The sequence below is a fragment of the Thermothielavioides terrestris genome, chromosome 1 (assembly GCF_000226115.1).
Source record: "Thermothielavioides terrestris NRRL 8126 chromosome 1, complete sequence".
NCBI lineage: Eukaryota > Fungi > Ascomycota > Sordariomycetes > Sordariales > Chaetomiaceae > Thermothielavioides > Thermothielavioides terrestris.
The window spans coordinates 9,989,335-10,000,000 of NC_016457.1; the positions used below are offsets into that span (position 1 = coordinate 9,989,335).

The following is a 10,666-nucleotide window of genomic DNA, read 5'->3' on the forward strand; positions in this document are numbered from 1 at the left end:
TACTCTGCTTCTTCAATGCCTGTCCCGAAAGATGCAATCGCATTCTCAGCTTTCTGCTTTCCTATTTCTTTTTTCTTTTTTTCTTCTTCTTTTTTTTTTTTTTTTTTTTAAAAAAAAAGGAAATCTCAGAGCAAGCAGCAGTAACCCCCCGGTGAATCCTTCTCTTTCACCGCTGCGAGGAGCTCGAGCTTGTCCGGGACCTGGGGACGCGTTGTCGGTGGGCCCTCGAGGAAAGAGCTTCGTGATCGGCCATGAGTGTTTACCAGCTGCTCGCCGATGCCCATGCCGAGGTACACCAATGCTGTTTCGTGTTTCAAGAATCAGCCCGGCTGGAATGCCGCGGCTCCGCCATCGATCGGCCAGTGTGTCCGGTTCGCGGTTACCGAGAGGCCACCGCCTGCGTGGCTCGCAAGACTGAGCAACAGAGCTTCCCAGGGTTGTTGATGACGAGAGCGATAGTTGATTACACCACGGCTGATTAGACGACGTGAGCCTACACAAAGCGTGCCCAGCACAAGCATACCTAGATAGGCCCAAGGGGATGTTGTTGGAGGCTGGCCGGAGCATTGCGGCACAAGTACCTTACACCACGCAGCCCACCAGGGCCACTGCAAAAGGCTGTTCTATCCTCTAGGCAAGCACAACACGCGTACAGTCTCTTAAACTCTTACAGATTATGAACCTCGCCAACCATGCGACCCACGCCACGCTCTCTTTCACCTCAGGTTGTGTCATCCTGCTGCACCCCGATTACAGTTATGGTTCCCGCAAATTGCGCTCACTGGTCCAGGCTGGGTTGCTCGCGATGAACTGGCCGCAGATCGCCTCCTGTTTGGGGGCGCCTCCGCCTAGACGACCGCCCGAGGCCGAGCGCCTCCCAGGTTGAAGCCGTAGTGCCAGTCGTACAGGACGTTGAAGAAGAGGAAGAAACTTGGAGATGATGTGTTAGCATGGCCACATACCTCCTCCTGGGTCCTCGGTGGGACTCACAATGCGATAAAGCTGAAGGCCTCCGCCGTGAGCAGCAGGGCGTCGTGGCTGTAGCTCCAGTCGGAAGCAGTGAAGGAGACCGCGACAATCCAGAGGTACGAGAAGATCAGGTTGAACATCATGACATGGCCTGGGTAGGCGCTGAAGAAGAATGCGAGGAGGTAAAACGCAGTCGTCAAGACAGCCTGCACGACCGTCCCAGTCAGTTGCCGAGCCGGAACAAACGCCGTCATACGTCCGACTTACAATCACCAGCTCGTAGATGATATGGTCGCCGCCCCGGTCCTTGGACACCAGATAGGCCAGGATGCCCATCACGATGACGGCCGAGATCCATACCAGCGCGCTGCTGGCGAGCAAAAAAAGCGATAGCCCGGTGCGGGCGCGCGTCCCTCCACGGACCATGGTGTTCGTATTGGGTTGTGTGCTAGACGGGTTTGAGGACTAGTGATCCGTTGGACCGGGAATCCGAGGTCTTCGGGGATAGCAAATTGTGGTGGCTTGGGAATTGGTGGGAGAGGATGAAACATGGTCCAGACGTCGTCACTACCCGTAAACCAGACACCTTATACCGCCGGGCATCCGCACCTTCCTGACGCTGTGCCCAGTTTCTGGTGCAGCCACGGCATGACAGGTCGAGGCATGACACCGCACGTCAACTATCTCGCTCCACGGGCGTATGACAGAGAAGATTGTCGAAGCACCAAAAACAACCATTCAGGGGTGACAGGCTGCCAAGGTTTGTGTGTGTTGACTGACAGCAAACGCTGCTTCATATTGGGCCGTTCCCATGCCACTGACGGTATCTGCGTGCTCACAGGGTGCAGATCCAAGGCCCTGCAGGGTGGGTATCGGCACAATGCCGTCAGCGCCTGAGTGCTTGGGGGCAGCAGCCCCCGCTGACGGAGGGAATCACAACGTCATGTTGCAGCTCGTTACATTAGCCCATCGACCCACGCGCAAACAAGTTTGACCATGCGGGAATGCCGACTTGTGAACTGTACTCGACTCAGAATCTCCAGCTACCAGCTATTAATGGACCGCGCTCAAGCGGCGAATCTGTCATCTAGCCAAAGCTCGCTCATGCTCTAGGGACCAACAACGTCAACCGTCCATCCATCCGTCAAAATACTTGTCGATCTTCGCCCGGAAACAGGCTACAGCAGTCACAGCGCCAAAATGCTCCTCATCACTTCTTCGAGCCTCTTAGCCGGCGCATCCACCATGGCCTTCGACCGCCATGCGACAAACCTGTCGGGACGGACCAGCACGCAGCCGTCCTCCTCGACCTCGCGCCTCTTCGCCCAGTCAAAGTAGACGTCCTCGTAGTCCTGCTTCCACCCGATCGAGTAGGCGACGATCTCGACGCCCAGCGCCGCCGACACGGCCTCGGCAGCGTCCTTCCACGGCCGCCCTCCCGGGCCCGTGAGCAGGCAGAAGCGGCCGTGGCCGGCCAGGTCGATCGTCGAGAGGCGCTTGCCCGGCGACCGCGTGTTCAGCCAGACGTGCGGCAGGCGGCGGCCGGGGTAGGTGGTGATCTGGTGCGTCCGGACCTTGTCCTCGGGCGGCGGCGGCGGCGGGCCCTGGTCGGCGAGGTACACGGCCGCCGAGACGTAGCGCTGGTTCATCTCGATGCCGAGGCCGTGGAACTCGGTCGTCGTGGTCTCGATGGCCCGCTGGAAGTCTTGCCGCCGCTTGCGGCCCTTCTCGCCCGGGTCGTCGAACTCGGCGAGGATCTCGCGTCGCTTGGCCGCGTCGGGCTCCAGCATGCCCAGCGTCTTCTGCCAGTGGATGTGGTCCCGCAGTCCCTGGTTCGCGCGCGTGATGATGTCGACGCCGACGGGCTGCCGCTCCTGGCTAAAGGAGTCGAGCAGCGCGCGGCCGGCCTTGCCGGACATGACGTAGTCGATCTTCCACGCGAGGTTGAAGGCATCCTGGATGCACGTGTTGGATCCGAGGCCGTTGAACGGGGGGTGGCGGTGCGTTGCGTCGCCGAAACAGAAGCTGTAGTCAATTAGCACATGTCAACCCCCCGCGATCTAGATGTCCGAGTTGGTTGGGGAGTTGTGCTTCTCCGGTCTGGCGGAACCTACACGTTGCCATCCGAGTAGTACTCGGCCACGGTTTCGTTAATGGCCCACTTGCCGACGTGAAGCAGCTCGACCTTGACGGACTCGTCGCCGATCAACTCCCTCACGCGAGCCAGGTATTCCTCGTCGCTGGCGTCCATGTCGTCCGCGGTCAGGTCGGCGCCCGGAGCCGGAAGGAAGATGAACATCCACTCGGTCCACGGCCTGACCATGCGCACGATGGCGGCCCAGCCCCAGGGCGGCGAGTCCATCTCCTCGGGCCGGAACACCCAGTGCAGGTTCCCGACCCGGTTGGCGACGAGGTGCGACATGTCGGCGCGCACGAGCACATTCAGCGCCAGGCCTTGGCCGGGCTTCTTAATGAGCGGGATGCCCAGCTCGCGGACGACCTGGCTGCGGGCGCCATCGCAGCCGAAGAGGAACCGAGACTGGATCTTGTACGTCGTCTTCGTGACATCGTCGAAGACCTCGGAGATGATGACGTCCGGCTCCGGGCGGGTCAGCCGCAGAAACCTGGTGTTGAACCGCAGTGTCCAGCCCTTGTGCAGGGCCCTCTTCGTCAGGATCGGCTCCAGGAGGGTTTGCGGGAGGTCGACATGGCTGCACGGACTCGCCAGCTCGTAGTCGCCCTGGTTCCCTGCTGTGTTAGTGCGGGGAGTTGATCAGGGGAAGCAGCGTTAACAGCAGGGACCTTCGCCCGGGAAACGTGTTCCTGGCATTAATATACCTTGTACTTGGGGTCGTGGCCCCACGAATAGACGCGGGCGAACTCCTCACCGGCCATGCTGCGGCACCATCTGGTGTGCGCCATGTGGTGGCTAGGCGTTGCCACGTCCAGGCACTCCTGCTCCAGGCCAATGTCTCGGAGGCACTCTATGGCCCGTCCCCATGTCAGACTCGGCTGCTCGCATATCCAATCTGATTATTTTAGGACCCTGATGGTACGCACCAAGCCCCGCCATATTGGTGATGTGCGCACGGGGGGTCTCGGCCGTGCCCGGGGCCGCGGCGATAATAATCCCCGTTCTCCCTGCATCGCCGAATTGGTTCAGTTATATTTCTGTGTCGTGCAACGCCAGTTGAGGATCCGACAACGGCTAACGCGAGGTTGCGTGGCGGACGGCATTCGGCAACACCACATACCATGTGCGGCCAAGAAACAGGCGAGCGAAGCCCCGGCTGGGCCAGCCCCTACGATCAGTAGATCGGTCTTTACGATCTCTGCAGCCGCCATCACCGGGGTATTCGACAGCCACAGGAATGTTTCAAGAGATGTGGACGGCCGGACGGGCGTTGTCGGTCGGGGGTATTAAGACAGAGGGTGCACCCAAAAACTCGCTCACTCAAGGTGATGGCCCGCGAGGGTATCAACTCGAGGGTGGCTTCCGCAGTAACGGGCTTGAAAACAAGATTCCACACCAGACTAGCGTATACTGCAAAGAACTCTTTACTATTCGTGAGTAAGCATGACAAAGTTCAAGTCCCCCATCTTGAGCCAGCATCCCCGGAGCTGCCGCCCCTCGCTGAGACAGGGCTCTTCGTCACATGGCCAATGGCTGCTCGCCCCGTCACATCCGATGCCTCCACGCCCCGTTCCGAGATGTGCGGGGCAGGAGGCGGGGAGGCGGGGACGAGCCTCGGGTTGACATGCATTCCGTGCGGGAGGGTGGAGCAGGAGAGGCCCTTGGGGATCCGTTTCCCGGAGTCAGGCTTGGGTCTCTGTCGGGGGGGCCGTGTGGTGGGGACAGCGGCAGCCATATCGGATGCAAGCAACTGAAGCTGGAGGTTGTTTGCTTGTAGCATTGGGCACGGGCTCGGGCCGAAACCGTCATCTACGTGGTAACAGACCAACAGCTCTTCGCGCTCCAAGCACGAGGGAAGCTCCAAAGCGCTTTTGGAGACAGCGAAGTTGCGGCAGCCAGTCTCGCACCACCGAAAGCCTCCCGGGCTGTTTGTGTGCATGTCGAAAATGATCCAATCTCTGATGTCCGTCTATCATGTCATTAACCTTTAGCCCAAAATGTATTTCGCCTAGAAGCGGCTGAGGTAACTAATCAGCCGCGGCCTTTCCAGTCTCTGCAAGTGTTAACAACAAACGCGAACCCGAGGACATTGGCGACGTCGCGGGGAGGCTAGAACAAGTTGGTGCAAACAGACGGAGGGGAACCTCAGGATCGCCTCTCATGATCTGCAAGCCGGCTTGCCATATCCGAGGGTCGCAATACATAGGCGAGACAGGTGCACCAACGGCTCACCCGCACCAAAACTTCGTGGTGAACGCTGTGCAACATGAGTTCCGAAGCTCTGAACATGATTGCTCGTGGTTGTCCTCCCGTACCTCGTTAAGCCCCTTAATTATCATGCTGCACCCGGCTCTGTTTCCTCAGCCAGCTGGTCCGCCACCGTATCGCCAATCCTCTCCTCCTGGATCACAACCGGGTCCCGCATCACGTAGTAGCCTGCCCAGGACCCGAGGAACACCCCGCCCAAGACCACAAACACGACCAATTCCAGCCATTTTCGGTCCTCTGGGGAGCTCACCCAAGACGCGAGCCATCTTATCACGGGCGTGACGATTGCTTGGCGCTCCGGCTCGAGATCCGGATTCACCGTGATAAGTAGCGCCAGCGCCGCCAGCAGGATGACGGCCAGGAGCAGACACGTCACGACTTGGATGAGGGCCACCAGGATGGCGATGTCCCGGCTCGTCTCCAGAACTCTGAACCCGGCGACGACGAGAGGCGTGACTTGGTCGAACGCGTGGTGGATTTGCTTCGAATATGGCAAGCCCATTGTCAAAGGTAGGCGGCGGGAGGTTTCATGTGGTGATGCATATATGTAAAAGCGGATTAGGGAATCAGGGGTCTGCACAATCCGGTGCAAACGAGACACGAGATGGGTAGCCAGATGAACTTGTAGTTTAGGTAGATGAGCAATGACGACACGGTTACGCAACCGCATCTGTCCACCAGGGATATCCAAGCCAAAACAACAATAGCACGCCGGTGCGGCTACTAGAAATCGTGTATCAACAAATGGTGGTCATCAAATTCTCAATGCGACTTCCAATCCTTCCAGATCCTCACAACATGGCCGACAGCAGAAACGTCCGTCCTTGCGTTGTCCCTTTTTTGTATAGACTGACCAACACCCCCGTCTTGCTACGACTTTGGCAGATCTGTCGTCTTGATGTACTTGACATCGTCGAGCTCCCCCTTGGAATTGTCGTGCACCAGCACGTAACCCGCGTTGGGGTCGGTATTCCGCCGGGCCATCCGCGCAGCCAGGAGTATGGACGACGCCGCAATGATTCCGCAGATGGTGGTCATGGCGTACCTCCTAGCGGAGCGCCGACTCGAGTCAGCATGCACTGCGGTGCAGACTGCGTTGCAGACTGCGGGTAAAACGGTGCCGGGCGGGAACGCACCTCCTGAGCGCGTTGCTCTCGGGCAGATGTTCCTGGCCGCCGGGCCCGCCCATGTTGTTCGGGTCCTTGCCGGGGACCGCGGCCACATTGCGCGTCTGTCGGGCCAGGACGGGATGGCTGGGCCGGGAAGCTCCGATGTTGGGTGCACTTCTCGTCCCAGATAGCAGCGCCCCTAGACCTCGCTGCAGAACTCTCGTCTTTGGGTTGAGCATCACGGGTGCCGTGCAATTACTCTTAGAATAGAGCGTGCGTGTTTTGTTGGGAATCGCACGAATCTCGAAGTATTTAACAGGAGATGATGGATCTGGGGGGATCTGGTTGGTTTTATGGCTCGTCCTGATCATGACCTCACAGGTGTGACAGAGGTGGTGGCAGGATGCGGGGATGACCGTCGCCACCCATGGGGAATGGCTATCCGCCCCGTGCCCTCAGCAAGGTCGAGACACGCGTGGATTCTCGGCCAACTCGAGGTGTATCGGAGTCGCTGACTGGCTACTCGACTGGTCCACAGTTGAATTGGGTGGCATGATCATGCCCAGGCCAATGTCCGTCACCACCATACGGTGGCAGGCCGTTTGGGCGAACACTGTGTCTGGGTCTACGCTTGGCTCTTTTTCCGACACCCTCACCTTGAGCTTTCTCCGCTACCTAGTCTATCTCGAGAGTCGGCTGGAATAAACCTCGCCTTAACGCCTGTCATCATCGCTATGAAGTAGCAGGGCATCTCTTCCTCTTTGGGCAGGACCGTGATCTTCAAGTCGAACTCTCTCAGCAAGGCCGGAATCACTTTGTAGACAACCATCTCGGCGAGGTGTCTCCCCGGACACGCCCTGGCCCCGGCACCCCACGTGAGGTTCGTTCTCTCCATGATCCGCACCTTGGCCGGGTCATCATCGCGCAACCACCGGTCTGGGTTGTACTCGGCGGCGTCGTCACCGAAGATGTCGGGATTCACGTGCAGCGCTACAGGGTTGCAGCCAACCGTGGTGCCGGCTGGGAAGAAGTAGCCATGGACGGAGAGACCGCCGGCGGGCACCTTGCGCGAGAGCGACATGCTGATAACGGGGTGCAAACGCTGCGCCTCCTTGATACACGCTTGTGCGTACCGCATGCGCACCGCAGCATCGTAGGATGGTGGTCCCGGATTGCGGCGAATCTCTCTTGACACTCTGTCTTGGACACCGGGATGAGATCCGATCATGGCCATGGTGGCGGTCAGCGCCGAGCACATGGTTTCATGGCCGGCCCCGAAGTTGGTCACGGCGAGGCGGCGCAGGTATGTCTCGGTGAACTCGGGCCGGTCCTTATGGAGCTGGATCAGGTCTGCAAGGAGGTCTTTACGGCGGTCCTTTGTCGTCGGAGCTGAGGCTGACTCGCGGAGGGCACTAGCAATCCTCTTGGACGACTTCTGGTAAACGGGCTGATGAACTGCCTCGTCAGTATTCGACCCGGGTAGCTACGCGCCAGGAATGGTTCCCTCCTGGTTCACTCACCGTAAAGAAGGGCTTGAAGTTCTTTGGCGTCTTGAAGGTCACACCCCAGATGTTGGCGAACGCGCGGCCGACAGTCTTGGAAAGGAACGCGATCTTGGTCACCGCGGGAAACAGGCCGAAGACGCTCTTTCGCTTCCATCCGAGATAGCTCTGGGTGCTGGTGCCGCCGTCAGACCGGTTCTCGATGTATCTCGGCGACCACGAGAGCACCACGGCCCCTAGGCATTCGACTGTGACGATGTGCATCCATTCCTTCAAGTCGACCTCGGCACCGTTCAGGGATCTCAGCTCGGCAATAGCACGTCTAATGACCTGATCCACGGCGGCCTCGAATTTCAGGAGGTTGGCAGTTGAGTACAGCGGGCCGATCAGACGCCTCTGCGTTCGGTACCGCCTGACGTCGAACTCTGAAAGTAGGTCGAGCGTGTCCGGGAAATGCACGTTGAGCCGCCAGTCCAGATCGGGCTTATTCAGCGCTGTCGCCACTGGGGAAGAAGGGTCATCAGTACCGGCCGTTGCTCTGAGATCAAGGTCTCCGTAACTCACAGTAGAAATCCGACTTCTCATACCCGTTCCCGGCGCCTGGATGCTGTTAAAAGAAGGAACGCCCAAGACCTGATCGAGTCATACGGAATCTCAGGGACTTACGGTAAATTTGCTTGAACGCTTCTGCGGAGTTGAACCACACCTCGTCGGGCCCGACGCGGACGACTGGTCCATAAGTTTGATGAAGCGTCTTTCCCAAGTCGCGGGATCTCCCATTCCTCACATAAAACGCCTGCCAGGCGTTGGAGATGGCCGCGAGTCTCGGCCCAGGGATCCGGGCTAGCGGGTGAAACCAGAGGCGGTAGACGACCAGAGCCAGCAATGATATGAATATGAGCTCAAACAAGAGGACCAGCAGCCCGAGAAGGGACCGAAAGAGCGCCCAGATCCCAAAGTTGCTGCCAATGTCCATGACGGGGTGGCCTGTGACGGAGAACGGTTAGTCTGGGTGAAAGGCCGATCCTTTTTGGACGCGATCTGTCCATGTCGGAGGGAGAAGGGCAGTCGTACCCTGTCAAACTAATAATGCAGGCTCGTGTGAATGCATCATGCTTTCAACTTGAAGAAAACAACATGCTTGCCGTGTTCATTGCCCGTCAAGCTTCGCGTTTTCATATCACAGGTGACTGTTCAGGTGCAAATTTGGTCCAAGCTCATGTTATGGTTCGTTAGGTAATTACGCGATTGGCGCAAGAGCCACTTCCGGGCTGCGCAACTTAGGCCGGGTGGGAGTGTCCGTCTCGCTCGATGAACAGCAAGGGGTGTTTATGAATTACATACACTACGATCATGCTTCATGGGGCAACCAGCAAAGCATCGCCCAGTTGTTAGCCGAGCCGCCCTGGTGGTTTGGCCGAGAAAGCGATATTCCGAACAGATCGAACGGTCAGGGTCACCAGGTAAGGTAGTTGTGGATTGCGACGATCAACGTGTAACATACAGTAAAATTCACTGAGGGACACGCGAAAATTTCAACCTACCCACCGCAATAGCCTCAGCTCACTGCGGTGGACCGATGCTGAGAATGTCCAAGCCGGCCTGGAGCTGCGATTTGGTCGGCATGCGGTTCAGCGACATCAGCTGGGCGCACTGGGCCATGGCGGGATCCATGCCCATGCTGGCCATGGCCACGACCGTCTCGCCCTTGGCGTAGTACGCCACCCACTTACCCTGGTCCGGGTCGCCCTGCAGCACCAGGTCGTCCCAGCCGCTGGCCGTGGTGTTGCCGCAGTACCGCAGCTGCGACCCGAGCGCGCTCCAGAAGACCGGCGTGTAGAACTCGGGCGTGCGGTCCGGCTTCAGGATGTGGCTGGCCACCGACCGGCCCGAGTTCTGCGCCACGTTCCAGTGCTCGATCCGCACGGGCCTGCCCTCGCCGCCGGGGCCGCGGTACGGGTGCGTAGCGATGTCGCCGATCGCATACACGTCCTTGAGGCCGACTACCGAGAACGCCTCGTCCACCTTCAGGCTCCCGTCCTGCTCGAGCTGCACAGCGCTATTGCCCTTCAGATATTCGGTCGCCGGCGCGACGCCGACGCCGAGAATCACCAAATCGGCGTCGAGTTTGGTGCCATCCTTCAGGTGGATGGATCCGACGTGGGACGGCGTGGACGCAGAAGGCTCGGCCTTCTCGACGCCGGCCGACATGTAGAATTTGACACCCTTCGCCTCCACCCCTTTCCTGACGATGTTGCCTACCCTCTCACCGAGCACGCGCTCCAACGGCGCCTTCTCCATCCCCACAACCGTCACGTCATTGCCGCTGGCCGTGGCCACCGCAATCTCCATGCCGATGAAGGACGACCCAATTATCACGATCTTTTTGCCCTTATCTCCGATGGCGTCGACGATCCGCTTCGCGTCGTGGACATTGCGCAGGGTGAAGATATTTGCCAGCTCCTTGAAGCCCTGCAGCGGCAGAACGCGTGGTGTCCCGCCGGTCGAGAGGACCAGTTTGGTGTAAGCAAACTTGCCGCCGGACTTGGTGGTGACCGTCTTGGTGCCGAAGTCCACGCCGGTGACCTCGTCGTGGACGATGTCGACGCTGCCAGACTTGTACCAGGCCTCATCGCGCCACTGGAGCTTCGCCAAGTCCGTCAAGAGCGCCTTACTGAGCTTGG

At 59.1% G+C, this 10,666-nt stretch overlaps 5 protein-coding genes across 5 annotated transcripts in view; all 5 read right to left on the reverse strand.

Moving 5' to 3' along the window:
* Positions 1-544: 544 nt before the first annotated feature.
* Positions 545-1,510, reverse strand: THITE_2111142 (uncharacterized protein). The gene is made up of 3 exons (XM_003651083.1): positions 1,237-1,510; positions 991-1,175; positions 545-930 (listed from the first exon to the last, which is right to left on the reverse strand). The coding sequence occupies exons 1-3, from the start codon at positions 1,393-1,395 to the stop codon at positions 849-851; spliced, it is 426 nt and encodes a 141-aa protein (XP_003651131.1). The 5' UTR covers positions 1,396-1,510; the 3' UTR covers positions 545-848.
* Positions 1,511-1,934: 424 nt separating this feature from the next.
* On the reverse strand, positions 1,935-4,541 carry THITE_2111144 (uncharacterized protein). Its single transcript, XM_003651084.1, has 5 exons — positions 4,224-4,541; positions 4,030-4,110; positions 3,808-3,953; positions 3,084-3,709; positions 1,935-2,994 (listed from the first exon to the last, which is right to left on the reverse strand). The coding sequence occupies exons 2-5, from the start codon at positions 4,040-4,042 to the stop codon at positions 2,157-2,159; spliced, it is 1,623 nt and encodes a 540-aa protein (XP_003651132.1). The 5' UTR covers positions 4,043-4,110; positions 4,224-4,541; the 3' UTR covers positions 1,935-2,156.
* A 554-nt stretch (positions 4,542-5,095) lies between these two features.
* THITE_2111146 (uncharacterized protein) lies at positions 5,096-5,939 on the reverse strand. Its single transcript, XM_003651085.1, has one exon. It carries the CDS (start codon positions 5,871-5,873, stop codon positions 5,439-5,441), a length of 435 nt encoding a protein of 144 aa, XP_003651133.1. The 5' UTR covers positions 5,874-5,939; the 3' UTR covers positions 5,096-5,438.
* Position 5,940: 1 nt separating this feature from the next.
* THITE_2111148 (uncharacterized protein) lies at positions 5,941-6,897 on the reverse strand. The gene is made up of 2 exons (XM_003651086.1): positions 6,508-6,897; positions 5,941-6,419 (listed from the first exon to the last, which is right to left on the reverse strand). The coding sequence occupies exons 1-2, from the start codon at positions 6,717-6,719 to the stop codon at positions 6,242-6,244; spliced, it is 390 nt and encodes a 129-aa protein (XP_003651134.1). The 5' UTR covers positions 6,720-6,897; the 3' UTR covers positions 5,941-6,241.
* A 235-nt stretch (positions 6,898-7,132) lies between these two features.
* THITE_124045 (uncharacterized protein) overlaps positions 7,133-10,666 on the reverse strand; it is a gene marked incomplete at both ends in the record, with an annotated part of 4,111 nt that continues 577 nt past the window's right edge. Inside the window, 5 exons of the mRNA XM_003651087.1 lie at positions 7,133-7,927; positions 8,001-8,485; positions 8,547-8,582; positions 8,649-8,825; positions 9,560-10,666. The exon at positions 9,560-10,666 is cut by the window's right edge and continues 291 nt beyond it. Of these exons, the coding sequence (XP_003651135.1) occupies positions 7,133-7,927; positions 8,001-8,485; positions 8,547-8,582; positions 8,649-8,825; positions 9,560-10,666 (2,600 nt within the window). The remainder of the gene's footprint in view (positions 7,928-8,000; positions 8,486-8,546; positions 8,583-8,648; positions 8,826-9,559) is intronic.